The sequence below is a fragment of the Sorex fumeus genome, unplaced genomic scaffold (genome assembly GCF_029834395.1).
Source record: "Sorex fumeus unplaced genomic scaffold, SorFum_2.1 ptg000039l, whole genome shotgun sequence".
In the NCBI taxonomy this organism is placed as follows: Eukaryota; Metazoa; Chordata; class Mammalia; order Eulipotyphla; family Soricidae; genus Sorex; species Sorex fumeus.
This window is the reverse complement of record NW_026606096.1, coordinates 2,180,243-2,204,385: the sequence shown is the minus strand read 5'-3', so window position 1 is coordinate 2,204,385 and position 24,143 is coordinate 2,180,243. Positions and strand designations below refer to the sequence as shown.

The 24,143-nt window shown below is 50.1% G+C and overlaps 1 protein-coding gene across 1 annotated transcript in view; it reads left to right on the top strand.

Moving 5' to 3' along the window:
* RASSF5 (Ras association domain family member 5) overlaps positions 1-24,143 on the top strand; it is a 77,927-nt gene that overhangs the window by 20,619 nt on the left and 33,165 nt on the right. The window contains exon 2 of the mRNA XM_056118953.1: positions 3,417-3,538. Within this exon, the coding sequence (XP_055974928.1) occupies positions 3,417-3,538 (122 nt within the window). The remainder of the gene's footprint in view (positions 1-3,416; positions 3,539-24,143) is intronic.

The following is a 24,143-nucleotide window of genomic DNA, read 5'->3' as shown; positions in this document are numbered from 1 at the left end:
CTGCATTCCAATTCCCCTTCCTTCCTTCCTTCCTTCCTTCCTTCCTTCCTTCCTTCCTCCCTCCCTCCCTCCCTCCCTCCCTTCCTTCCTCCTTCCCTCCTTTTTTTTTTCTTTTTGGGTCACACCCAGTGATGCTCAGGGATTAATCACGACTCTTCACTCAGGAATTACTCTTGGCGGTACTCGAGGGACCATATGGGAAGCCAGAGATCGAACCCGGTCAGCTGTGTGCAGGGCAAATGCCTTCCCCACTATCGTGCCTTTCCCTCCACCCCACCCCATTCCCTTTCCTAGGCCACACTGAGCACTTGCTAAAGGCTTCAGCCCCTAAGGGTCGTCCCACCCGTGAGAGGAGCCACCAGGGCGGAGGGGACACAACCATGGTCCCCGAAAGGGCTTGCCTTGGGGATCTCATGGGTAGCCCCACAGATGGGCTCAGCAGCCCTGGCTCCACGCCCCCCGCCCCCCACACACACAGAGCCTGAGCCTTTGCAGGTGGGGAGAGTGCAGGTGTGGGCAGGGGGCAGGAGCCGGCTGTGTGCGAGGGCATAGCTGTGCAGTCTGGGAACCCCACACTCGCACACACTCCTCCATGCCCCCTCAGAGCAGCACAGTCTTTCTGAGGTCTTGGTGCTATTTTCAAAACATGGGGATGGCAAGGCCGGAGTGAGAGAGAATCCCGTGTCTGAGGCAGGAGCTGAGGGAGCCTGGGAGGCCTCGCCAGGCGCTCCCCCTCTCGGTACAGTTAGAGATACACCCCCATGCCCTCCCGCCTCGTCCTCCTTGTTTCTGCTCTGGAGCTCCTGCATCAGCCTGATGCCAGGGTGGGGGTGTGGAAAATGGTCCAGGGGTGTCCCCGGACTGGACTGGCGCCCCCCAGTAGCACTCCTCTGAGTGGTATCTGGCCAGGGTGGCCTCATCATAACCTGATGCTCCGGGGCCCCTGACACCTGGAAGCCGTGGTCTGCGCATTGCACCTGTGCTGGCCAGAGATCGACTGGGAGGCCCCAGAGACACGTGGGTGCTTGCAGGGAAATGGTGCAGGGTGAGCGGCAGGCTCTGTGGAGGAGTTGGGCAGCCTCCAGAAAGGTCTGAAGGAGGCAGGAGGTGGGGGTGGGTGCTCACCTGTAGGCAGGAGGGAGGGGAGCAGCAGAGCTTACATTCAAGAAAGAGGCCAGAGATCGAGATGCGTCCGGCTAGACTGTGGAGTCCTGGGACCTCTGACATCCCTACAGGGGGGAATATCAGCCTGTCCAAGGAAAATGCCGAGCACTCACCTTAGGGGTCCGAAGGAAGGGACAGTTTGGGAGTGTGCTGCTCTGTCAGTGCTCCCCAGCAGAGCGGGAAGGAAGGGCATGCCCATCCCACACAGAGACCCGCTGTGCCCGGGGAGCGTGATCCTGCTCAGCCCTGCCTGGCAAACTCCTCCTCACAGCCCAGGGCCTGCTGCAAGCAAACCACCCAGCCCTTCCCTGGGTGCCCAGATGCCAGCCAGGACATTCCCCCCCCCCCACACACACACACCTCTGGTTTCAGGTCCTGTGGCCGACCAGGCCTGGGGCCCCTCTGACCTCAGCGATCCTCTGGACCATACAGAGATTTGAACATTTTTTTCACCTGCTAATGGGCTGGGCTTGAATTCCTTGTCTGCCAAGTGTTTCTTCACCCCAACTCTCCACACATGCTCCCCTTTCCCGTGTGCAGCCAAGCCATACAGCCTCCTGCCCCTCCAGCCTCTCCTTCCCCGGTCAAGGAGGTTCTCGGGAGTGGACCGGAGGGTTCTTCAGCACCCTGGCCATGCCCTGAACTGTGGCACCGCACTTCATGTCTCTGGGCCTGTTTCCCTGGCCCAGAGTCTCTTTCTGTCTCTGGCCACCAGTCCCGCTTCCATGGTGTGACCGAAGAAGCGCCTGCTGCAGCCTGATGTCTGCTGGCTGTTTCCGCTGGCTGGCGCCGCCCACGTTCGAGACAGCAGTGGGAGTGGGCAGGCCTTCCTGAGAGCAGCTTTGCCTCTGGAGGTGTCTCTGATGTGCTAAGTCCTGTTCTGGCCAGAATATATATATATATATATATATATATATATATAATCACTTAATCACTTAATCCCCGTTATTCATCGATTTATTCGAGCGGGTGCCAGTAACGTCTCCATTCATCCCAGTTGCGTGCTAGCGTAGCCCAATGGTATCTGTTCGTTTTAGGAACATGTAGAGCCTCAAACCGATCATTTAGGGTCTTGACGAAGAAGTCTGACCATCTTATAGGGGGGCGTCCACATGATCTTTTGATGTCTCGTGGAATCCAATCAGTAATGGCTCTAGTCCAGCGGTTGTCTGTAAACCTCATTACGTGTCTAGCCCATCTGATTTTTGATGTCTTGGCAAATGAGACAGTGTCCCTGATTCTTGAGCGTTGACGAAGATCAGAACTCCGGATTCTATCTCTCATTTGAGTGAATCGTGATATTCCAAGCATAGTTCTTTCGATTCCTCTTTGAGAGATCCGAATAGTGTTCTCATCCTGTTTTCGTAGGGTCCAGGTCTCTGAGGCATATGTTAATGCAGGAAGAATAGTGGAATCAAAGAGATGTGCTCGTAGCTGGAGGTTCTTTGTCCTTTTAGTTATTTCTTCAATGCTCTTGAAGGCATTCCAAGCCGCTCTCTTCCTCCTGCGCAACTCAGGTGCCAGGTCATTCATCATGTTGATTTCTCGACCTAGGTATATATAACTGTTGCATTCGGAGATGGTGGTTCCGTTGAGAGCGAATGGAGCGTCAGGAACAAGGCTGTTTCTCATAAACATTGTCTTCGCAAGATTCAGCTGTATATATATATGTATATATATCCCTGTGCCCAGGCAATTGGCTATTACCTTGTATTTACAAATTAACAAAGGCCAGGCCAACAATAATACAGCGTGGGAAGGCAGACAGCTTCCAGGCTGCCGACCCAGGTTCGATCCCCGGCATCCCATATGGTACCCTAGGGGTACCGCTAGGAGTGATTCCTGAGTGAAGAGCATCACCAGGGTGGCCCAAAAACAAAATGAGCAAAAGCACCGCCCGCCCTCTCTCCCCCCGACCCCAGAGCTTCGTGACCCCTGGTGATGAGTGTGATTTAAATGGAAGGCATGCCAGCCTGCAGCTGGTGGTCTCGGCACACCTGGTCTGTCCTATGAAGTGGCAGGAACAACGCTGGCAGGGGCAGTTTGTGAGGGTGTGCCGTGCTGGTGGGGGCGCAGGAGGCGGGAGCAGCCCAGGCATTCAGCCTTCACCTGCCTTCCTCTGTCCAGGGGCTCTTGGCTCTGGGAAGCTACAGGCACCTCCTGGCGGCGGGGGGAGGGGAGTGGGGGGAGATGTTTCTGGAGAAATGGGGAGAGCCCAGACTGACACTAACCCTACTGGCTCTTTCCCACAGACTGTAAGTTCACGTGCCACCCGGAATGCCGCAGCCTGATCCAGCTGGACTGCAGACAGCAGGGAGGGCCGGCCCGGGACAGACCCTCTGCAGAGAGCAGCCACGCTCCACCCTCCCACCAGGTAGGCAGAGCTCGGGGTGGCCTGCAGAGTCTGTTGGCTGGATATCAGGGTCCCCTTGTCTCTAGATGAGGTGCATAGGTATGGACTTAAAATTCAGCACATGGGGGCTGGAGCAATAGCACAGTGGGTAGTTCGTTTGCCTTGTACACGGCCAACCCGGGTTCGATTCCCAGCATCCCATATGGTCCCCCGAGCATGCCTGCCCATACCACCAAAGCACTCATAGCTGGTGTCCAGCGGTTCAGCACCATCGAATATTCCCTGCCTTGCTTGTGATGCCGGCTACAAGTTCAGGGGTCACGTATGTTTCTGACTCACTGGTTAGAGAGAAGAGGTCCCCAAGAATCTCCCCCAGCCCCGGGGCTCAGTTCCTTTATTAGAGCAGCTCCCCTGGCTCAGAGGACGTTTGTGTAAACACACACAAGTAGAACGGCCGGCGGTCTGGCCGTTTCCCCACTCCAGGGAGGTCGATGGCGATGGTCAGGTGAAGGAAGGAAACGAGGCCAAGCTAGTTGGTCTTAGTAGCCGTTTATTACATGGAAGAGATGTATGTCATGGAGGCCTCAGGAATCCTCAAGCACGTGCGCCTTTGTTCTCTCCGCTTCTGTCCTCAGCCCCATCTTCCCAGGTTCTCTGATGCACGCGTCCCCCCAGAGAGCCCTGAAATCTTCCTTATATAGATCATAGCACCTCTAAAGGGCGCAATATAATGATGTCATCAAAAGGAGTTACAGAAAGAACACTGAGGTGGCAAACATACATTGTTTCCTTACATCCGCAGGCCAGTAATCCTGGCCTCACCTTTTCACAAGCTACAAGCACTTAGATTAGCACAACAAAGACCAGTCTGCTAGAGTTTGGAATCTACATCTCCAAAAAAGCAGTCTCATCCAAGCTAGTCAGGACACACAGGAAACTGCTTCTATGACGTGTTTCTCCTCTCCTTGTCCAACCAACATATAAGCATACATAATATTAATCATTTCGTATGGACACAGTAAGAAATACTTTGAGCTTATAGAATTGCTCTCCTAGGGCCATCTCGATCTCAGACTGCAGTGCTCAGGCCAGATATCTTTCCTATTCCTAGCAGCAGGGCCCTAGTCTTGTCGTTACTTTTGGATCATGACAGCATTTGCCTATGATCAAACTCCTAACTTATAGTTAAGAATCTTGGCACCTTGGCCTGGCCCATCGCGATGCCAGGGTAGCACATAACTTACCGGCTTGCCCTGGTTCCATCCAGTCCCATGTCGGGACCCTGCCCTTGGGATGCTAGGAAGTGAGGGCAACTGAGGCTTAAGTTGAGAAGGCAGATGCCCAGGAGTGAATAACATTCAAAGCCAATCAATTCCTAAGTTACGGAGCACATTAATTAATTGTCTTCCTGTATCTATACAAAAGGATATTGCATTAAGGTAAACTGCTCAAAAGACATAAGGAGAGGAGAAAGACAATATTAACTTACAGTACAGCTTCAGTGTCTAAGAAGGATGAGACCTTACAAATTGGTTGGGGAAGAGAGCATAGAAGTGGTTACAAGCAGACAAAGTAATGGGAGTGACTCGGGAGCACTGTGATGAGTGCGATTCCGATAAACCTAAGCTCCGTGTACTCCAACAGACGTTGAGCTTTTGCTCTGTAGCTCAGGAACAGCAGGAAGGAGGAGATGCACAGAACAGAGGGGGGAGGAGGGAGCAGAACTGAGCACCAGCGCAGTCACCAGCCTGGAAGCTCTCGGAACTCATCCTTTTGCGATTTTCTGAAGGTTTCATTTCTTGGGCCCAGTAGAGTCCCATCATTGACCATTGGTGAATGACTGGACTCTATCCCCTTTGTTCCCTCCCCAGAGGGATTGGTACTTGGTAGAGGAAGTAGAGTGGGTGGGTGGATGGGTTGGGAACCTTCTGATCCCTGGTAACCAACCTCCATCCTAGGTCACTCCCCAAAATTAGAGTCTTAGAGATTCTGTGCCAGAAATGAGGACAAAGGACATACACATATATTCCTTATAAACACATATATTTATTATCACACACCACTTCTAGGGGGGAGAAGAAGAGACTGTCACTCTCCCAAGCGTGCGTAGTCCTGCGTGGGATTAATCCTCTTAGCCAGAGGAGTGGTGTGGATGGGGGAAGGGTCCAGGGAAGATCGGAAGACCCTTAAATCCCTAAGGCCCAGGACAGGAGGGCTGTTGGGGCTGAGAGTCCTCTGGTCTGTCATCCTGCCTGCCCGTGAGCCAGGCCAGGAGAACAGCTGAGCAGAAAGAGCTCTTTCTCCAAGGCAAGATAAAACCCAAAGCAGCTCTTGGTTCTGGGTTTTGCTAAGAGATTGGAAACAGGAGGTGTCTAAACTTTGATGCTGAGGATTTGGAATGGAGACAAGAGGGCGTTGTTTGAATCTTACATTGAACAAGTCATTATCGAGTATTATGCACTATATTATATTTTGCACTAGTAGGGCGTTTGCCTTACAAGCGGCCAACATGGCCGACACCAGTTCGATTCCTTCGCCCCTCTCGGAGAGCCCGGCAAGCTACCGAGAGTATCTCGCCCGCGCGGCAGAGCCTGGCAAGCCACTCGTGATGTATTCGATATGCCAAACACAGTAACAACAAGTCTCATGATGGAGACGTTACTGGGCCCGCTCGAGCAAATCGATGAGCAACGGGAGGACCGTGACCGTGACCGTGATTATGCACTAAGCATGGGTTAAAATGAGGATAACAAATGTGTCAGAGTTTTTTTTTTCCATCCTCAGTGAGCTTACATCCTGACAGGGGAGGCAGAAGACAAACACAATAATATATACAGTGGCACAGGCTGCAATCACATGCTTTGAGTACACTGTGAAGTTATTTCTGTCAGGAGTAATCACGGAAGACTTCCTAGAGGAGGTAACATTTGATCTGAGCCTTAAAGTATGAGTCAGAGTTTGCTAGTCAGGGAACTAAGGTATGTTCCAGGACCTCATCCATTTATTCATTTAACAACTATGGTTGTTAAATGAATAAATGAATAAATGGAATGTTGCCCATTCAACATTCAAATGCCAGGGACTTAGTGATGGAGAAAACTGCCGTGTTGTGGGGTTAAATGTCAACAAGTAAATGTTGGTTTTGTGAGGTTTGTTGTCTATAGTGTGGGTGCGAGACACAGGTTACTTCTGGAAGAAAACACAGTACTGGTGGCCTCTGGGTCCAGCCCAGCTCCCTACCGCCTCCATATGCTTGTCTGGCCGTGGTACTCTGACCACACTGCAGAGCCTGGGTCTGTTCTCTCCCCCCGGGGCACCTTTATTAAAAAGCAAACCAGGTGTGTTTTGTAAGAGTGGTACCAGATTCATGACAAAATACAGGTCTTAAAGTGCACATCCCCTGCCACTGCCTGTAGCCAGCCTCCCGGGAGCGCCCAGCTCCTCACTGCAGCTGCCCACTCAGTGGGGAGGGGGAGAGGGACAGGAAACAGGTCTGTGTCCCAGAGACCTCGTGGGTGACACCAACTTTTGCTGAAGATGTACCTGTCAGATGGAGCAGCGTTTACATAGCGCATCTTCTCAAGCTCTTTGTTTCCGATTTTTGTTCTCCTGGGAGCATTCAGCTCTCTTCTTTCGATTCCCTTTGCCCTACACCCCCTCTGTCCTGGAGCTGCCCCACCGTGTCCCATTCTCCTCATTCTGCCCCTCTCCAATCCTTCCTCAAGGCCAGTGCTTCCCGAGGGGGTCCACATTGCCCCCTGAGAGCACTGCCATGTTTGGGGTGAGCAGCAGGATCTTCAGTGAAGTTGGGGGGTCTCTATTTGTTCATTTAAAGAGGGTAAATTTACAGGAGGGGTTGAGTGATTGTTTTCCCCCTGACATAAGGACAGTTTGGGAGCCTCTAGTCTATTCGGTAAGCTCCAGCCTTTTGCATCTGTGGGCCAGCATTAGCCCACCAAGTGGCAGTTGAAAAGCCTGCTGTAGGGCGTTGCTTCTTAAACTCAGGTCTGGGGGGTGGAGGGGTCACAACTCCATATGGGGTCTTACAACTGAACGTGGGGGGTCTCGAAGAATTTGGCAGGATAAAAGGTTTCTGAATGTGCCACAAACAATTCCAACTCAGGTGTATTCTGAATCCACATGAGGCACAAGCGGTGTTTCTTTCTGGCAGTGTTTGTCTGGGTTGCGATTCTCAGCAGGAGGGGCTGCACACAGAGAAAGTCTTGGAATCCTCCGCTAGAGCAGTGGACGCGCAAGGATGCTGGGGCTCCATCCCGGGGACACCTGTCAGTTTCTAGAGCCAGTTTTGCTTGTGGAGATGGAGGTGATGCTCCCGGCATCAGTGGGCCGAGGCCACGCTGCTTCTCCTGAGCTCTGTACATGCGCAGAGCGGGGAAGCCCTGCCCTTCTCTTGAGAGACGAGTCCATCCCAGAGTGTGCTGGGTGGCAGTCCCAGGGTGGCGCCTCTTCTGCCACAGCAGACCCCTTTCCTCTGCTGGGAAGACGGGACAACCTGGCACCTCTCGACAAATAAACCAGGCCTGTCTGTGTCTTGGTGAGAGGTTCCCAAACTTATTTTGCTTGCTGCCCCCTTTAAAAAGGTAAAGGTAAAGGCCCTCCCGTTGATCTTCGATTTGCTCGAGCGGGCCCAGTAACGTCTCCATTGGAGACTTTGTTGTTACTGTGTCTGGCATATCGAATACTCTCGGTAGCTTGCCAGGCTCTCCGAGAGGGGCGGAGGAATCAAACTCGGGTTGGCCATGTTGGCCGCTTGTAAGGCGAACGCCCTACCGCTGTGCTATCTCTGCCCCCTTTACTGAAAATATTTTTTTAAAAAATGCTCTTCAGTGCTCCCAGGAAATCTACCACCTGTATGTGAGCAAATAGCACCCCCCCGCACCCCTCTTTATACCCAAGGCTATACCCCCTCCCTCTAAATGATTCCAGCAAGTATCACGCTAAGCGAAATGAGTCAGAAAGAGAGGGACAGACAGAAAGATTGCATTCACTTGGGGGATATAAAGTAACAAAATAGGAGACTAACACCCAAGAATAGCCGAGATAAGTACCAGGAGGTTTACTTCATGGCTTGGAGGCCAGCCACACATGCTAGGTGAGAAGTCAGCTCAGATAGAGAAGGGAGCACCAAATAAAGGGTGTTGGGAGGATCCTCCCAGGATTGCCACTCAATGCTTCTTTTGCAAACCACAGCACCCAAAAGGGGAGAGAGAACAAAAGGGAATGCCCTGCCGCAGAAGCAGGGTGGGATGGGGGGGATGGGAAGTGGGAGGGATACTGGGATCATTGGTGGTGGCGAATGGGCACTGGTGGAGGGATGGGTACTCGATCATTGTATAACTGAAACCCAAGCACAAAAATTTGTAAGTCTACAACTGTACTTCATGGTGTTTCACTAATAAAAATAAATAAATAAACAAACAAATGGTTCCAGCAGTCCCGGAGGGCAGTAGCGCCCACCTCGGGGAAAGGGAGCCTCTGGGAAGCTCTGTGTGCTCCCAGACAGCCTGTACTGGGTCCTGCCCAGCCGGGGCCAGGCTGAGTGTTTGCTTTGGACAGGCCGGACCACATGCTTCAGTGCAAGGGGCAGGACCGAGCCTTCTATCAACAAACCCTCGGCACTGCTCCAGCTCATTTGCCTTCTCTGAAAAGCTTGTTTGTGCTTATTTCCTCTTTGGCTTGATTCTCTGTTAAATACCAGGATGGAACTATCTCTCCCCGGGACACGGTCATTGGGCCACCCTCACCCAGCTAACCCAAGGTGCCAGTGCAATTTTCCTGGGGCGTGATTGAGGTGGGGGCTGGAGTGTCCCACCCATTGGGGAATTAGAAGGTCTAACCGTCCATTAGGAAGTCTTTAGCTGGATGGCATTTCTTTTCTCTGTTCTTTAAGGAAAAAAGAGAGAGAGAGAGAGAAAGAGACAATTTTTGGTTTTCCTCTATCCCAAGAGAAACACTGGCAGTAATCATTTTTCTACTTTCTTCCTATAAGTGCATATAACTTTCAAAACATGGTTTGGGGCCAGATAGATGGATAATACAGCAAATAGGACACTCAGCTTGCATGCAGCCAACCCTGGGTCAACCCCCAAGTCCTATATGGTACCCCAAACCTCACCAGGAGTGACCCTTGAATAAGCCCTGAGTACTGCCTGGTGTGGTCCCTAAACCAAGCCAAAACCTAAACCAACATGATGGAATTCTTATTCCCTTTGACTTCAGTCTTTGGGACGCGGTCCCCCAGGTTCTGTATGTTTCTGCCCAGCCTTGAGAGAAGGAGCGGGTGTGTGCAGGTGAGTGAGAGGCAGGTGAAGGGAGCAGGGATGGACTTGGAGCCCCTCACTGCAAACTCACCAGGCTACAGGGTTGTGAAGAAACAGGCAGAACCCATAGTTTTTTGAACTTAGGGAAGTTTTGTTTTTTATTTTGTTTGGGGGCCACTCCCAGCTGTACTCCGGGTTTACTCCGAGTTCTGCCCTCAGGGATATTCCTGTGGGACTTGGAGGGCCATACGGGGTGCCTGGGACTGAAACTGGGTCTGCCACGTGCAAGGCAAGAGCCCAGCCTGCTGTGCTGTCTCTCCTGCCCTACCTGCCTGAACTTTTGAACCCTTAAACCAGAGGATTCTGTCTCTCCTATACTGAGGCCTGTGACATCCAGTTCTGTTAGTGGGCCTCTCAGTCACAGTTTCTTTCTTTTTCTCTTCTTTTTTTTTTTTTTAAGATTTTTGCATACGGCCGACCCGGCCGACCCAGGTTTGATTCCTCCTCCCCTCTCGGAGAACCTGGCAAGCTACCAAGAGTATCTAGCCCGCACGGCAAAGCCTAGCAAGCTACCCATAACATATTTGATATGCCAAACACAGTAACAACAAGTCTTACAATGTTACTGGGCCTGCTCAAGCAAATCGATGAACAACGGGAGGACAGTGGCAGTGACAGTTTACAATATTTGATTACATTTAATATTTGGACACAAACCTCACCATCATTACACCTTCCCACCATATTTTGGATGTTTCCGTCCCAAACCCCAACCCCTGCCCCAAAGCAGCACCTAAATAATTTATTTTGTATTGTTTGTTATGCATAAACCGCTGAAAATTATCCAAAAAATTTCCTTAGAGGAAGGTTGTGAAGATTGCTGTATTTCACCCAGGGGCCATTAAGCCCCTCTATAAGAGATTACTAACGTGTTATATATATATATATATATATATATATATATATGTGTGTGTGTGTGTGTGTGTGTGTGTGTGTATACATATATATATACACATATATATATTTTTGGCTGTGTGGTCCATGAATAAGGTTCACTTGTGGGTGAGGCTCGGCATGAGCATGTGGAGAGTGGCTGTGACCATGGTGGCAATTGAGTTCTAGAGCTTTTGGGCTGCTGGGGCTGCCTCCTTGGGGTGGGGAGGGGAACTTATCCGTCCCCCTCTGGATTTTCCCAAATGAAACAGCCTGGCGCAGGGTCCTGTGGCATGACTATGGCAAGTCATTTTATGCTCTCTTCCAAGAGATTTATAATGAGTCTCTGGATCAGACCGTTGATGAGATTATATGGCACCAGCCAGAGTGCCATGTAATGGCAGTCTGGATTCCATGCCCCCTGCCCCCCAGCTTTTCAGAACACAAGAACAGCTTCCAGACGGCAGGACCCAGCTCCCTGGCTGCACGTTCAACAGACTCCAGCATTTCCACACATATTCCTGCCCTTTCGATGTTCCTCCGGTGCTCTTTAGGTCGATTCTTTTTCTTAAACGTAAACTTGTTGAAGTAAAAATTTATGTGGGCGTTGATGTGGGCGTTGATGACTGCCAAGTTGCCAGAAACAGGGGGAATGGGTGGAAAGTCACCCATTCCCGGTTCTGTTGAACCTGGAGTTTTCACTCACAAGTCCCACTTACCTGGATTTTCTGCGGATTCGCTCATAGGTGAAGCTCGGCCCAAGCGTATGGAGAGCTGCCAGGTCACAGTTTCTTTACTCACTTGAGTATATGTTCCTAAGACTTTTAACTCCAAGTGTCTTAAAGTTGTTCTTAGGCTGTCAAGAGCTATTTCCTGTGATGAGAAACCCTCCAGTGGCACCCCAGGTGCTCCAATGAAGTGAGAATCTGCTGGCTTGATCCTGTCATTCTATAGCCCTTGGGATAGAAGTCCCTGGCCACACTCAGTATGACCTTTTGCAGTCCAGCAGGACCAGGGCAGCTTTGTCCCTCTGGCCATGGTGCCACATTTCTTGGTACATGGAATACACAGGTAACAAAGGAAAGGGGCATGGGCTCTCTTTCTCTTCACTCAAAATCCTTGTGGCCGGGGCTGGAGTGATAGCACAGTGGGTAGGGTGTTTGTCTTTCATGCAGCCAACCCAGGTTCGGTTCCCAGTATCCCATATGGTCCCCTGAGCACTGCCAGGAGTAATTCCTGAGTGCATGAGCCAGGAGTAACTCCTGTGCAACGCCAGGTGTGATCCAAATAAAGCACAAAAAAAATAAATCCTTGTGGCCAGGGAGCTGTCTGTTTTCAGTCTAGTTTCCTCCCCCTTCTTCTAGCTTTCCAGAACACAGGAACAGCTTCCAGAAGGCAGACCCCCAGCTCCCTGGCTGCACGTCCAGCAAACTCCAACATTTCCACACTCACTCCTACCATTGCCATGTTCCTCCTGTGCTCTTTAGGTAGATTCTTTTTATTAAATCTAAACTTGCTGAAGCAATAGTTTTTGAATCCCCGGTGTACTTAAGAATTTTTCCAATTAAATTAGTGCTTAATCTTTAAAATGAAGACCAGGTGTTTAATCATCACATTCCTTACACACACACACACACACACACACACACACACACACTTTGAGCCGACTTGCTAAGCCCTTGGTCTGGTGGGTGCCTGAAGGACCCTAGAAGCATGGAGAAAGCTGGGGATGTTGCAACTAAATACCAACCAGCTGCACCTCAGGGGCCCTTTTAAAGCAGAACTACTTTGTACCAGTAAAAAAATAAAATGGGTGACATGAAAAAGTACTCTGCATCACTCTTCTTCAGGGAGATGTAAAGCAAAATAACAGTGAGATATCTTCTCATGCTACAGAGACTGGTATAGATTGAAAAAAAAAAACAAGACTGGCACAGATATGGGGACTCTCATTCACTGCTGGTGAGAATGCCTACTGGTCCAGCCTTTCTGGAAAACAATATGGACATTCCTAAAACATCTTGGAATTGAGCTTCCATGTGACCCAGCAACCCTACTTCTCAGAATATACCCTAAGGGCTCCTGAACAAGATAGGGTAAGGATATTTGTAGCCCATTGTTCCTTATAGCACTATTCACAATAGCCAAAATCTGGAAACAACCCAAGTGTCCACGGATAGATGGCAGAATAAAGAAACTATTGTATATTGAATGGCATATGATATATTGCATATTAGTGGAATACTAATTGATCATAAGAAAAGATAAAGTCATGAAATTTGCTGCTGCATGGAGGGAACTGGAGAGTTTCATGCTAAGGAAAGTTAGTCAGAGGGTAAAAGATCAACACAAACGATTTCTTTCATATGCAGGGTATTAAAGAAACATAGCGGTGGAATAACAGATACTCAAACACAATGAGAACAAAGAACATGAGAACTGGTAGTCAGTAGGATACATGCCGCTGTGGGAAGGGCAGGTGGAGGCAGGGGGCGGAGGGGTGGCAGGAGTAGCACAGGAAGGGGCAACAATTATAGTGGAGGGAGACATGAAGCTGGGAGGAGGAGGTGGGCCTGAAAGGTGATAAAGTGGTATGTAGAAAACCCTATCAGCAGCAGTACTGCAAACCACAGTGCAAAAACTTATATATATATATATATATGTATGTATGTATGTATATATATATATATGTATGTATGTATGTATGTATTTAAATAAAATGGGCTGGAGTGATAGCACAGTGGTAGGGCATTTGTCTTGCGTACAGCGGCCCTGCCGAGCTGGGTTCAATTCCTCCGCCCATCTCGGAGAGCCCGGCAAGCTACCGAGAGTATCTCACCCGAAAGCCTGGGCCTACTCGAGCAAATCGATGAACAATGGGAGGACAGTGACAGTGATATATATTTAAATAAAATTATATATATTTCCTTTAGAGACAAAGGCCAGGAGGATTGCTCCACGGTTTGGAAGCCTGCTTCAAGACCTGGGCAGACAGTTGGGATAGAAAAGGGATCACTAAGTCAATGATGGTTGGAGGGATTGCTCGGAATGGGAGATGTGTGCTGAAAGTAGACTAAGGACCAAACATGATGGCCTCTCTATATTGCAAATAATAACGCCCAAAAGTAAAGAAAGAGTAAGAAGGAAATTGTCTTCCACAGAGGCAGGGGCGATAGCACAGCGGATAGGGCGTTTGCCTTGCACGCAGCCAACATGGCCGACCCGAGTTCGATTCCTCCGCCCCTCTCTGAGAGCCCGGCAAGCTACTGAGAGTATCTCGCCCGCATGGCAAAGCCTGGCAAGCTACCAATGTCGTATTCGATATGCCAAACACAGTAACAACAAAAGGTCTCATGATGGGCCCGCTCGAGCAAATTGATGAACAACAGGAGAACAGTGACAGTGACAGAGGCAGGGGGTGGAATGAGGTGGGAGTGGTGGGAGTGAAACTGGGGACATTGGTGGTGGAAAATGCACATTGGTAGAGGGATGGGTGTTTGATCATTTTAGGACTGGAACTCAATCATGAAAGCTTTGTAACTATCTCATGGTGATTCAATTTTTTAAAAATTATATATATATATATATTTACTTAAATATATATTTAAAAGTGCCTCTTGTAGAAGCAGACTTGTAGGATGGGGGGCATTGGTAGAGGGAAGTGGACACTGGTGAAGGGTGTTAAAACTCTTGAAATATTTTATGCCTGAAACCCAATCATGAATAACTTTGTAACTTTACTCAGGGGTTGCTCCCCCATCATTCCTCGTGGTGCCAGAGATTGAGCCAGGGTCGGCCACATGTAAGGCAAGAGTCTTACCCTGAACTATCTTTTGTTTGATTTGACAACCTCAAGCTTTTTGGTTTGTTTGTTTGTTTGCTTGTTTTTGCTTTTTGGGTTATACCCGGAAATGCACAGGGGTTACTCCTGCCTTTGTACTAAGGAATTATTCCTGGTGGTGCTTGGGAGACCATATGGGATGCTGGGAATCAAACCTGCCTAGCCCGCGTGCAAGGCAAACATCCTACCCACTGTGCTATTGCTCCAGCCCCCAACTCTGAGCTTTCAATTGCTTATTTGGAGGCTATTTTAACAAGCAGGTGTTGTCAAATTTTTCTAGTAATATGTTTTGTAATGACAGTACTTTCATTTTTTGGTGGGGGAGGACACGTCTGGCTCTTCTCTGGGCTTACTCCTGACTTTGCACTCAAGGATCACTCCTGGGTGATCCACCATATAGGTGGCAGGAACTTGGCGTTTGCCAAGCAAGCTATCTCTCCAGCCCACAGTGAAGACATTCTTTTTTTTTTTTATTATTAGTGAAACACCATGAGGTACAGTTATATATAGACTTATAAATTTTTGTGCTTGGGTTTCAGTTATACAATGATCAAGTACCCATCCCTCCACCAGTGCCCATCCTCCACCACCACGGGTCCCAGCATTCCCCCCCCATCCCCCCCATCCCACCCTGCCTCTGTAGCAGGGCATTCCCCCTTGTTCTTTCTCTCTCATTTGGGTACTGTGTTTTGCAAGAGAGGCATTGAGTGGCAATCATGTTTGGTCTATAGACTACTTTTAGCATGCTTCTCCCACCCTGGGAGGGTCCTCACAACACCCTTTATTTGGTGTTCTCTTCTCTATCTGGGCTAGTGAAGACATTCTTAAAGAAAAAAGAAAGTCTGGGACAGGAGTGATAGTACAGCAGATAGGGTGCTTGCCTTGCATGCTGCTGACCAGGGTTCAATCCCTGGCCTCCCATATGGTCCCCTGAGCACCACCAAGAGTGGTCCCTGAGTGCAGAGCCCGAGATTCACTGGGTATGACCCCAAAACAAAACAAAAAATAAATAAAATTTCCTTTTACAAAAAGAAAGGAGAAAAGAAAAGAAAGAAGTTTGTTGGAGGGCTGGAGTGATAGCCCAGCGGGTAGGGTATTTGCCTTGCCCACGGCTGACCCGGGTTCGATTCTCAGCATCCCGTATGGTCCCCTGAGCACCGCCAGGAGTGATTTCTGAGTGCATGAACCAGGAGTAACCCCTATTTTTTTTTTTGCTTTTTGGGTAAGACCCGGTGATGTTCAGGGGTTCCACCTGGCTCTACACTCAGGAATTATTCCTAGCAGTGCTCGGGGGACCATATGGGATGCTGGGAATCGAATCTGTGTTGGCCGTGCACAAGGCAAACTCCCTACCCGCTGTGCTATCGCTCCAGCCCCAGGGAGGGCATTTTACTACTAGATGGGATTAACTCCCCCTTTGAAGCCCAAGGCATCCCATATGGTCCCCTGAGCACCACCAGGAGTGATACCTGAGTGCAGAGCCAGGGATTGTAAAGCTCCACTTTGCAAATGAAAACACTAATATGGGGTCCCTTGCCAAAGGAGAGAAGGGGGCTTCCATGCAGCTATTGTCCTTGCCACCCCTTGGTATACATCCACACCCACTGGGTCACTCATTCCTCAGCAGACCCTGCTGGACTCACCTCCCTCAGCCCCTGCAGCCTCTGAACCCAGACTCCGCTGGCTGGCTGGCTGACTGGCTGGCGTGGGGAGCTGAGTTTCCTGGCTCCCCGCCCTGTGCTCACTCGGCAGCCCACCACATTTACCCCACCCCCACCTCCTCCCCAACTGCCTTTCCAGAACCCTTCAGAGGGCTCATTGGCATAGAAGGGTGGAAACACTTTTGCGGTTCCCTAGGCTTCCTGATGGAGACCAGCTAGAAGGCAGAACCTCTGTGTCCGTCTCAGCCTTCGCACAAGATCTTCAGGGCTTTGCCTCTCGGTGTGGGCTTATTTAATTGCCTTCGGTGTTTTTAAGCAACGGACCCTATTAAAGCTGTTAGCCTGATAGCCAAGCAAGAGAGAGGTGTGGTATGGGGCACACCCCATGTGAAGAATCACATAGAGAAAGCGAGTCTTCTCCCAGTGGGACCTACTTACCTCAGGAACAAAAGACTGTCAGGGAGAAACTGCTGTTTAGTGCAGTGTTTTACGGCATCTGCAATGCTAGAAAACACTGGTGGGGTATGAGGGAGATTTCCTTTCCTTTCCTTTTGTTTTGTTTTGCCTTTTTATTGTGCCAGGGATCAAACCCAGGACCTCACACATACAAGTGTTGTACCACTGAGCCACATCCCTGCCTTGCATCTTTAATTGAGGAAATATTGGCATCCTTCTCTGTCTCGCTACTTTTTCATAACTTCAAAACTAAGTTGTCACAGTGCACCACCAATGCTAAGATCCCCACTGCCACCTGTCCTGTGCCCTTGACCATTCTGCCCCGCCCACCCTGCCTATCCTCTAACCTCAGTTCTGTGTCCAGGTCGGTGCCAAGTCTGTTGTCTCCTTGCTTTGTTTCTTTATAGTTCATCTATGAGTGAGATCATGTGGTACTTGTCCTTTTCTTGCTGATGGACAGGGGCTTTCTCAGTTTCAGCCCAGAGGATTGTCCAGGGCACGGTGAAGCCGAGAGGGGTGGGTGTGACTGACACTTTTGAATCAGGAGGTGAGGAGGACAGAGGAAGAAGATTATCACAAGCAGAGGGAACAACCCGGGCTTCTGGGAATATGAATCAAAGTGTTTGCAGGTATAACCGCTTAATTTATGGCTAGGGAAGGGTGTGGACTGTGGTTGGAGAAGTCTGGGTCTTAAAGGGCCCTCTTAGGAATTCGGAATCATTATAGGCACCATGCTTTTCTTGGGTCACGGAAAGTTTTAGCAGTTGTTTTAGCAGATTTTCCCATTTACTTGCTCTGTGACCTTGAGCAGATCAACCTGCCTGGTTTATTCATCTGTCAAGGATTTTCTTTCAGGTTGTGGAGATTCAGTGAAATGTGTAGGAGCTCAGCGGCACTGATGCACTGACTTAGCTCATGCTGTCCTCCGAGACTGTGTTATGAGAAGGCAGGGACTGTGTTCTATTCATCACCCAGCCTCAGGACCAGGTCTGCTGCTCACCACATCAAAGGCGCTCATGTCCAAGGAGCGGAAGCAGAAGCAACAGAACTTGATGCCATACTTTTTTTTTAAGTTTTTTTTTTATTAGTTCAATTCTTCCACCCCTCTCAGAGAGCCCGGCAAGTTACCGAGAGCATCTTGCCCACACGGCAAAGCCTGGCAAGCTACCTGTGACATATTTGATATGCCAAACACAGTAACAACAAGTGTCACAATGGAGATGTTACTGGGCCCACTCGAGCAAATCTATGAACAACGAGGAGGACAGTGACAGGGACAGTGACAGTGAAACACCATGAGGTACAGTTGTAGACTTACAAACTTTCGTGCTTGGGTTTCATTTATACAATGATCAAGTACCCATCCCTCCACCAATGCCCATTCTCCACCACCAGTGAACCCAGTAGCCCTCCCATTCCCCAATCCCTCCCCACCCCGCCCCACCTCTGTGGCAGGGCATTCCCTTTTGCTCTCTCTTTCCTACAGGGTGTTGTGGTTTGCGATTGAGGCATTGAGTGGATGCCATACTTCTTATATCATAACTGCTAGTGGTAATTTAGACAGAGATGTTATGATAGAAACTCCTGAATCAAGTCGTGGTCTAGAATGGTAATTTTGGTAATGGAGGGGGAGTGTGGAGAAGACAGATGGCAGCAGGGAATTCTGGAAGGCCTCACATTTGCCCCCGGTCAGCTGCATTCCAGAGATAGGAATGCTGAGGAGGAGCAACGGGAAAGCTTTGAGGGGCAGGGAAGCAGAGCCCCCATGGGCATGAAGAGTGAGCATCGGGTGGCGAGCAGTGTGCTGTTACAGGGCTGGGAGGGAGAATTCCGAGGTATGACTCTGTTGGGTCATTGGCACCATTGGCACAGATGAGGTGGCACATGAGGAAGATAGAGTGCAGCCAGCTGGAAACCCCAGGTAGCTAAAGAAAGGGCAGGGCACAGACTGCCTGAGAAGGGGGCGCCCAGCTTGCATGTGTAACAGTTATCTCAGACAGCATGGCATTAGGAGGGCAGTCACAGACTGGCATCTTGCGCTGCTCCAGTGTGTGGGGATTGGAGTTCTGGAGACAGCCCAATAGACCGTTATCTAGCCTGTATGACTGCACGCGGTACTGAACCTGCCTGACCTACTTTCCCTTCTCTACGTCAGAGGCAGTAATTGCAACTTCCTGTTCAGATTGTTATAGTGATTAAATGGAATGATGCAGGCTGAAGTGATAGTACAGCGGGTAGGGCATTTGCCTGGCTTGTAGCCAACCCAGGTCTGATCCCTGGCATCCTGCATAGTCCCCAGAAACCAACAGGAATAAATCCTGATTGCAGAACCAGGAATAACCCTGAGCAATGCTAGATGTGGCCCAAAACACAAAAATTTTAAAAAAATTAAAAATAAATGGAATGATGCAGTTAATTAGTTAAAAGGATTCATTAAATCATTTGGACTGGAGAAGAGAGATGGGTACACTGGTGATGGGTGGGTGGTTATAATTATATGCATGAAAAACTGTTATTCATATTCGATCACTTGCATAGAATATTAATAAAGAATAATAAAATAAATATATGTTTTAGATATTGTACAGAGGGTAGGGTTTTTGCCTTGCACATGGTCAACTCAGATTCAATGCCAAGCATCACATACGGTTCCCCAAGAACCACCAGGAATGTTCCCTAAGTGGAGAACCAGTAGAGAGCCAGGAGTAAGCCCTAAACACTACTAGAGAATAAAATAGAATTAGAACAATTTAAAAATATGCTATAGGGTAGAGTGGCATATCACCCCAGTCTTCAGTTTCTCAGTAGGTCATTGAACTCCAAATTTGTTCCCCACTTTCTTCATTGTTGTTTGTTTTCAAGTTAAACCCAATAGTGCTCAGGGCTTACTCCTTGCTCTGCACTCAGGGATCACTCCTAGTGGGGCTTGGGCCAAACTTGGGTTCACCATGTGCAAGGCAAGCACCTTATATGCTTTGCTGTTGCTCCAGCCCTAGGTCCCCACTTTATACTCCCATCAACTGGACAGATGAGGAGCCTGAGTTCCAAAGTCTCTTGAGATAGTGAATCAAGGAGTGGTGCTAGAATAACAGCTCCTGACATCCAGCCTTGCTCTGCAGGTTTTCTAGAACACATAGAAACTCAGGGTAGATTTGCAAGTGATTCTGAGCAGATATTGAAATTATATTTGCGGGATGAAGAAAATGTTAAATAATTCCTTTCATGTCTGACTCTCTGAGCTAGAAATGCCACCTGATCCCTCTTTCAGTGCTGACCTCAGCTAGAGCCTCATTCTCTTCCCCAGTGCCAGTTAGAGCCAGACATCCTCTTCCAAGAGCACAGAGGGACATGGAGTCCTTTGTGAGTCACCTCCAGTGGATTAAAGGTTACAGATCAAATCTTTGGGTCCCCTTTCCCATCATCACTACTGCTCCCTCTTCAGAGGGAAGCAGTTCATTCAGGGGCATGAAACTTTGAAGGGGACCAGTCTCCCTCCAAGCAGACCTGGGGGCTTCAATCTTGACTGTTTCTCCTTAAAAATTGTCCCTTATCTATCATCTTGGCCAGTTTCTTTTACTATCTTTGTCAGAATCCAAGCCTAGATTCATTGACAGGAAGAATACCCTGGGGGAGATAATACTAATTAGGACTTAAAATGCTTAGAAAGGGCCAGAAGATGGTTTTTGTGGACAAAACTCCCACCTTGTTCAAGTAGGTCGGTGAACAAGCCTGAGTTCAATCCCCAGTACTAGTGTATTTCCAAGCACAGTCCTTTACTTCCGCTATTCGTACTTGGCAGCTCTGCCATCTGTGATTCCCGGTGCCACAAGTGATTTCTGATTGCACAGCAGCACCTCGACTGGAGGGCGCAGCCCCGGGCAAGCACTGCAAGTAAAGACGTGAGAGGTGCCCGAGATATAGTACAGAGGTTAAGATGCTTGCCTTGCACATGGCTGACCTGGATTTGATCCCCAGCACTATTTACAGTCCCTTGAGCACTGTCAGGAATGATCCCTGAGCACAGTTAGAATCAGGAAGGCACAAAGCCTGAGCACCACTGGATGTGGCTCCAAAACAAAACAACAAAAATAGATGAGGGAACACCAGAGCCAGAGTGTGAGCCCAGAGAGCGTGTGTGTGAGCACCACGATAAAGTGGGACCCTCGGTGACCCTCAGCACGTACTTGAGAACCACAGCTAAATGCAACTCTGACAAGCACATATGCGCCCCCCTTCATTGGCAATAACAGCATCAGTAACAGGAAAGGAAGGGGAAAAAGAGGGATAGAAGGTAATGAGCTGTGATGAAACACATTTCCCCCCATTTTCTCATCTATAAAATGGGCATAATCCACAGAGGCAGGGTGGGAGGGGGAATGGGGGGTGGGAGGGATATTGGGATCCGTGGTGGTGGGAAATGGGCACTGGTGGAGGGATGGGTACTTGATCATTGTATAATTGAAACCCAAGTACAAAAATTTTTAAGTCTACAACTGTACCTCATGGTGTCTCACTAATAAAAATTTTAAAAAATGGGCATAATACCTCCTCTCAAGGTTATAGAGTAGAGGTTCCAAAATTATTTGACCTATTTCCCCCTAGCACAGCGGTAGGGCGTTTGCCTTGCACGTAGCCAACATGGCCGACCCGAGTTCGATTCCTCCGCCCCTCTCGGAGAGCCTGGCAAGCTACCGAGAGGATCTCGCCTGCACGGCAGGGCCTGGCAAGCTACCCGTGACATATTCGATATGCCAAACACAGTAACAACAAAGTCTCCAATGGAGACGTTACTGGGCCCGCTCGAGCAAATTGAAGATCAATGGGAGGGCCTTTACTTTTACTTACTTATTTCCCCCTTTGCAGAAAAAAAAATTATTGACACCCTCCCTAGAAGTCTACTTAATTAGAAAAACAAACAGATTCAATTAAAAAGTTAAAAAAGAGTTTATCACAGCTCATTACTTTCTATCCCTATTTATTCCCTTCCTATCCTGTTATTGATGCTGTTATTGCAATAAAGGGGGTGCGTATGCACTTGTCAGGGGTTGCATCCACAGCGCCATCATTTGGGCCCGGACTTGGAGGTTTTGGGAGACGATAGAGCCATGTAGTCCTGGAGTTAGAAACAGTCCTGAGCAAAGGCAAATTTGGCTGAGGATGGTAATTGAGAGGTTCCTCCTTAAAGTATCTAGATCTTGAAATGCAATCGGCCGCGCATGGGGGCGCTGTACCCAACAATCCAGCTAGCTTTACTTCTCAGGACTGGGTTAGTCAGAGCTGCAGCAAAGCCTGCAGAGTCAGGATGAGCCCTCGGTCACTCTCAGAGCTGCTCCCAGTTCCCTGTCCCCAGGCTTCATGAACCCGTGGCCCCAACTGGCAGACTCTATTGAGACATAACATCACTGGACCCAAGAGCAGAGACCCTAGAGAGCCTCAATTTCTTTATCCATCAAATGGGGTGTACTGATCGCTGAGCCTGATTCTCTGGACATTGAAATGCAGGTCCCTTTGAAGCATCAGTCCTGGTCGAGATGAGAAGGCGCATAGCTGTCTCTGTGGGGATGCCCAAATGGCAGGAAAAAGCCCTTGTACCCTGGCGGTGTGGACAAGCTCCCCTAGACTCAATACAGTGTCCTGTGTCGGGGAGGGGGTCGGTTCTGGGTGTTTCTGTTACTTTGCATCCAATTCGCCTGTTTTGTGGTTGGCGGGGAGGGGTTGGGAGGAGGCCCTTGCAGGTTGCATGGTATTTCCAGGTAAAAATATTGCTGCTTTTCCAGGCAGACCACATATCCTTCATCTCGCCAGGCCCTTCCCTAGCTACCACGGTTGTGTGTGTGTGTGTGTGTGTGTGTGTGTGTGTGTGTGTGTGTGTGTGTAGCACTCCACTCTGCTGCCCTGTGGAGCACATTCTACTCTAAAGCGAGTGTGCTCTTAACGTGCCCGAGCCCTGGGTGAGAGGTTGAACCCAAGGGTTTCATTTTCTAACCTGCATGCAGCGCCCACAGGCACGGCCAAGAGCCCAGGGCTAGAGAGAGCAGGGCAGGGTTCTTCTTGCACTCCATCCCGGCCTACCTACCCCTGCATCCAGAGTCCGACCCCGGCCGGCCGACTTAACCGTCTCCAGAGGGCGGGCGGCCGCCGAGCCCGCGGCGGGAGGGGCGGGGAGGAGCGTGGAGGAACCTGGCGGAGGAAGTGGCCGGGTCGGGGGCCGCGGGGCGCAGGAGCCGGGGGTGCGCTCTGCACCGCAGCGACCTGCCACCTCCGCAGATGCCGCCTGCCCTGGGAGGGAGACGCGAGGCAGGCACCCAGGTCCCCCCTGTGCCGCGGGAGCCGAGTCCCCTGCGCCCCGCGACCCTCGGGCCCCGTGCTGCGTGAGCTGCGGGGCAGCGGGCACCGCCCCGTAACGGAGCAACCTCGGGCGGGGACCCCAGCGCGCGGCGCGGCCCGGGCAGCGGTGCCACCTCCCGCCGCCGCCGCCGCCGCCGCCTGCAGACTGATAGATGCGCGGGGTGGAGGACGGTGGACCGCAGCATGAGCAGTGGGTACTGCAGCCTGGAGGAGGAGCTGGAGGATTGCTTCTTCACGGCCAAGACTACCTTCTTCAGGAGTGTGCAGAGCAAACGCCCTTCCAAGGTAATATACAGAGCCACGGAGGGCGGCTTCCCCCTGGAGTTGCAAAGTGACCTTCCTGGCAAGCAGGCCGGGGCCATGTGTTCCCCAGGTGGGCCTGCAGTTAGCCTGGGGGACCCTCTTGAACTTGTGATTGAGGCGATCAAGAGTCCAGAGTGGGGTCAGGGATCGGTCAGGAGCCGTCCAGTGTTTTCTCTGTTTAATGTTCTCTTCAGCGTTTCCTCTTCCTTTACAAAATGGCTCTCTAGGACTTGGGGACAGGAGTTTGCCCATCTGGGTCAGTCTGGCTCTCGCAGCTTGCCAGTCTGGGGCAGTTTGGCTGCACAGCCACCTGTGTCTGGGAGGGCCAGCAGGGCTTCGTTCTCCCCCAGTCCCCCAGCCAAGAGTAGAGGTTTTCAGCTCAAACGCTGATGGCTGCCAACCCCTCCGTGAGACATGCCTTCGTGGGTTGAGACTTCCGTATTTTGAGTAGCCAGAATTGAGACAGAACAAGATTGCAGAAGTTTGGGAGGAGGGTAGATGCGAACTAAACTTCGCTCCTGAAACCATTTCTGTTTCCCACGCTAGCTGAAATGGTCTACAAGGAGTTCTTGAATTTCCTCGTGAGTCCGCCTTGGGCCCTGAGCCCTCCAGTCTCCTAGCCCCCAGTCTCCCTCATAGCCAGCTCTGTTTACTTATTTAGACGAGGGCCCTAAGTCATGTCCTTGAGAAGTGACCCAAAAAAGGGTTGTTTATATTAAGAAATGAGCCATTAAATCACAGAGATATGTGGCAGGGTCCTCCTTTACCTTCTAAAATTAACCCAAACTTCCCCAGGCCTAACC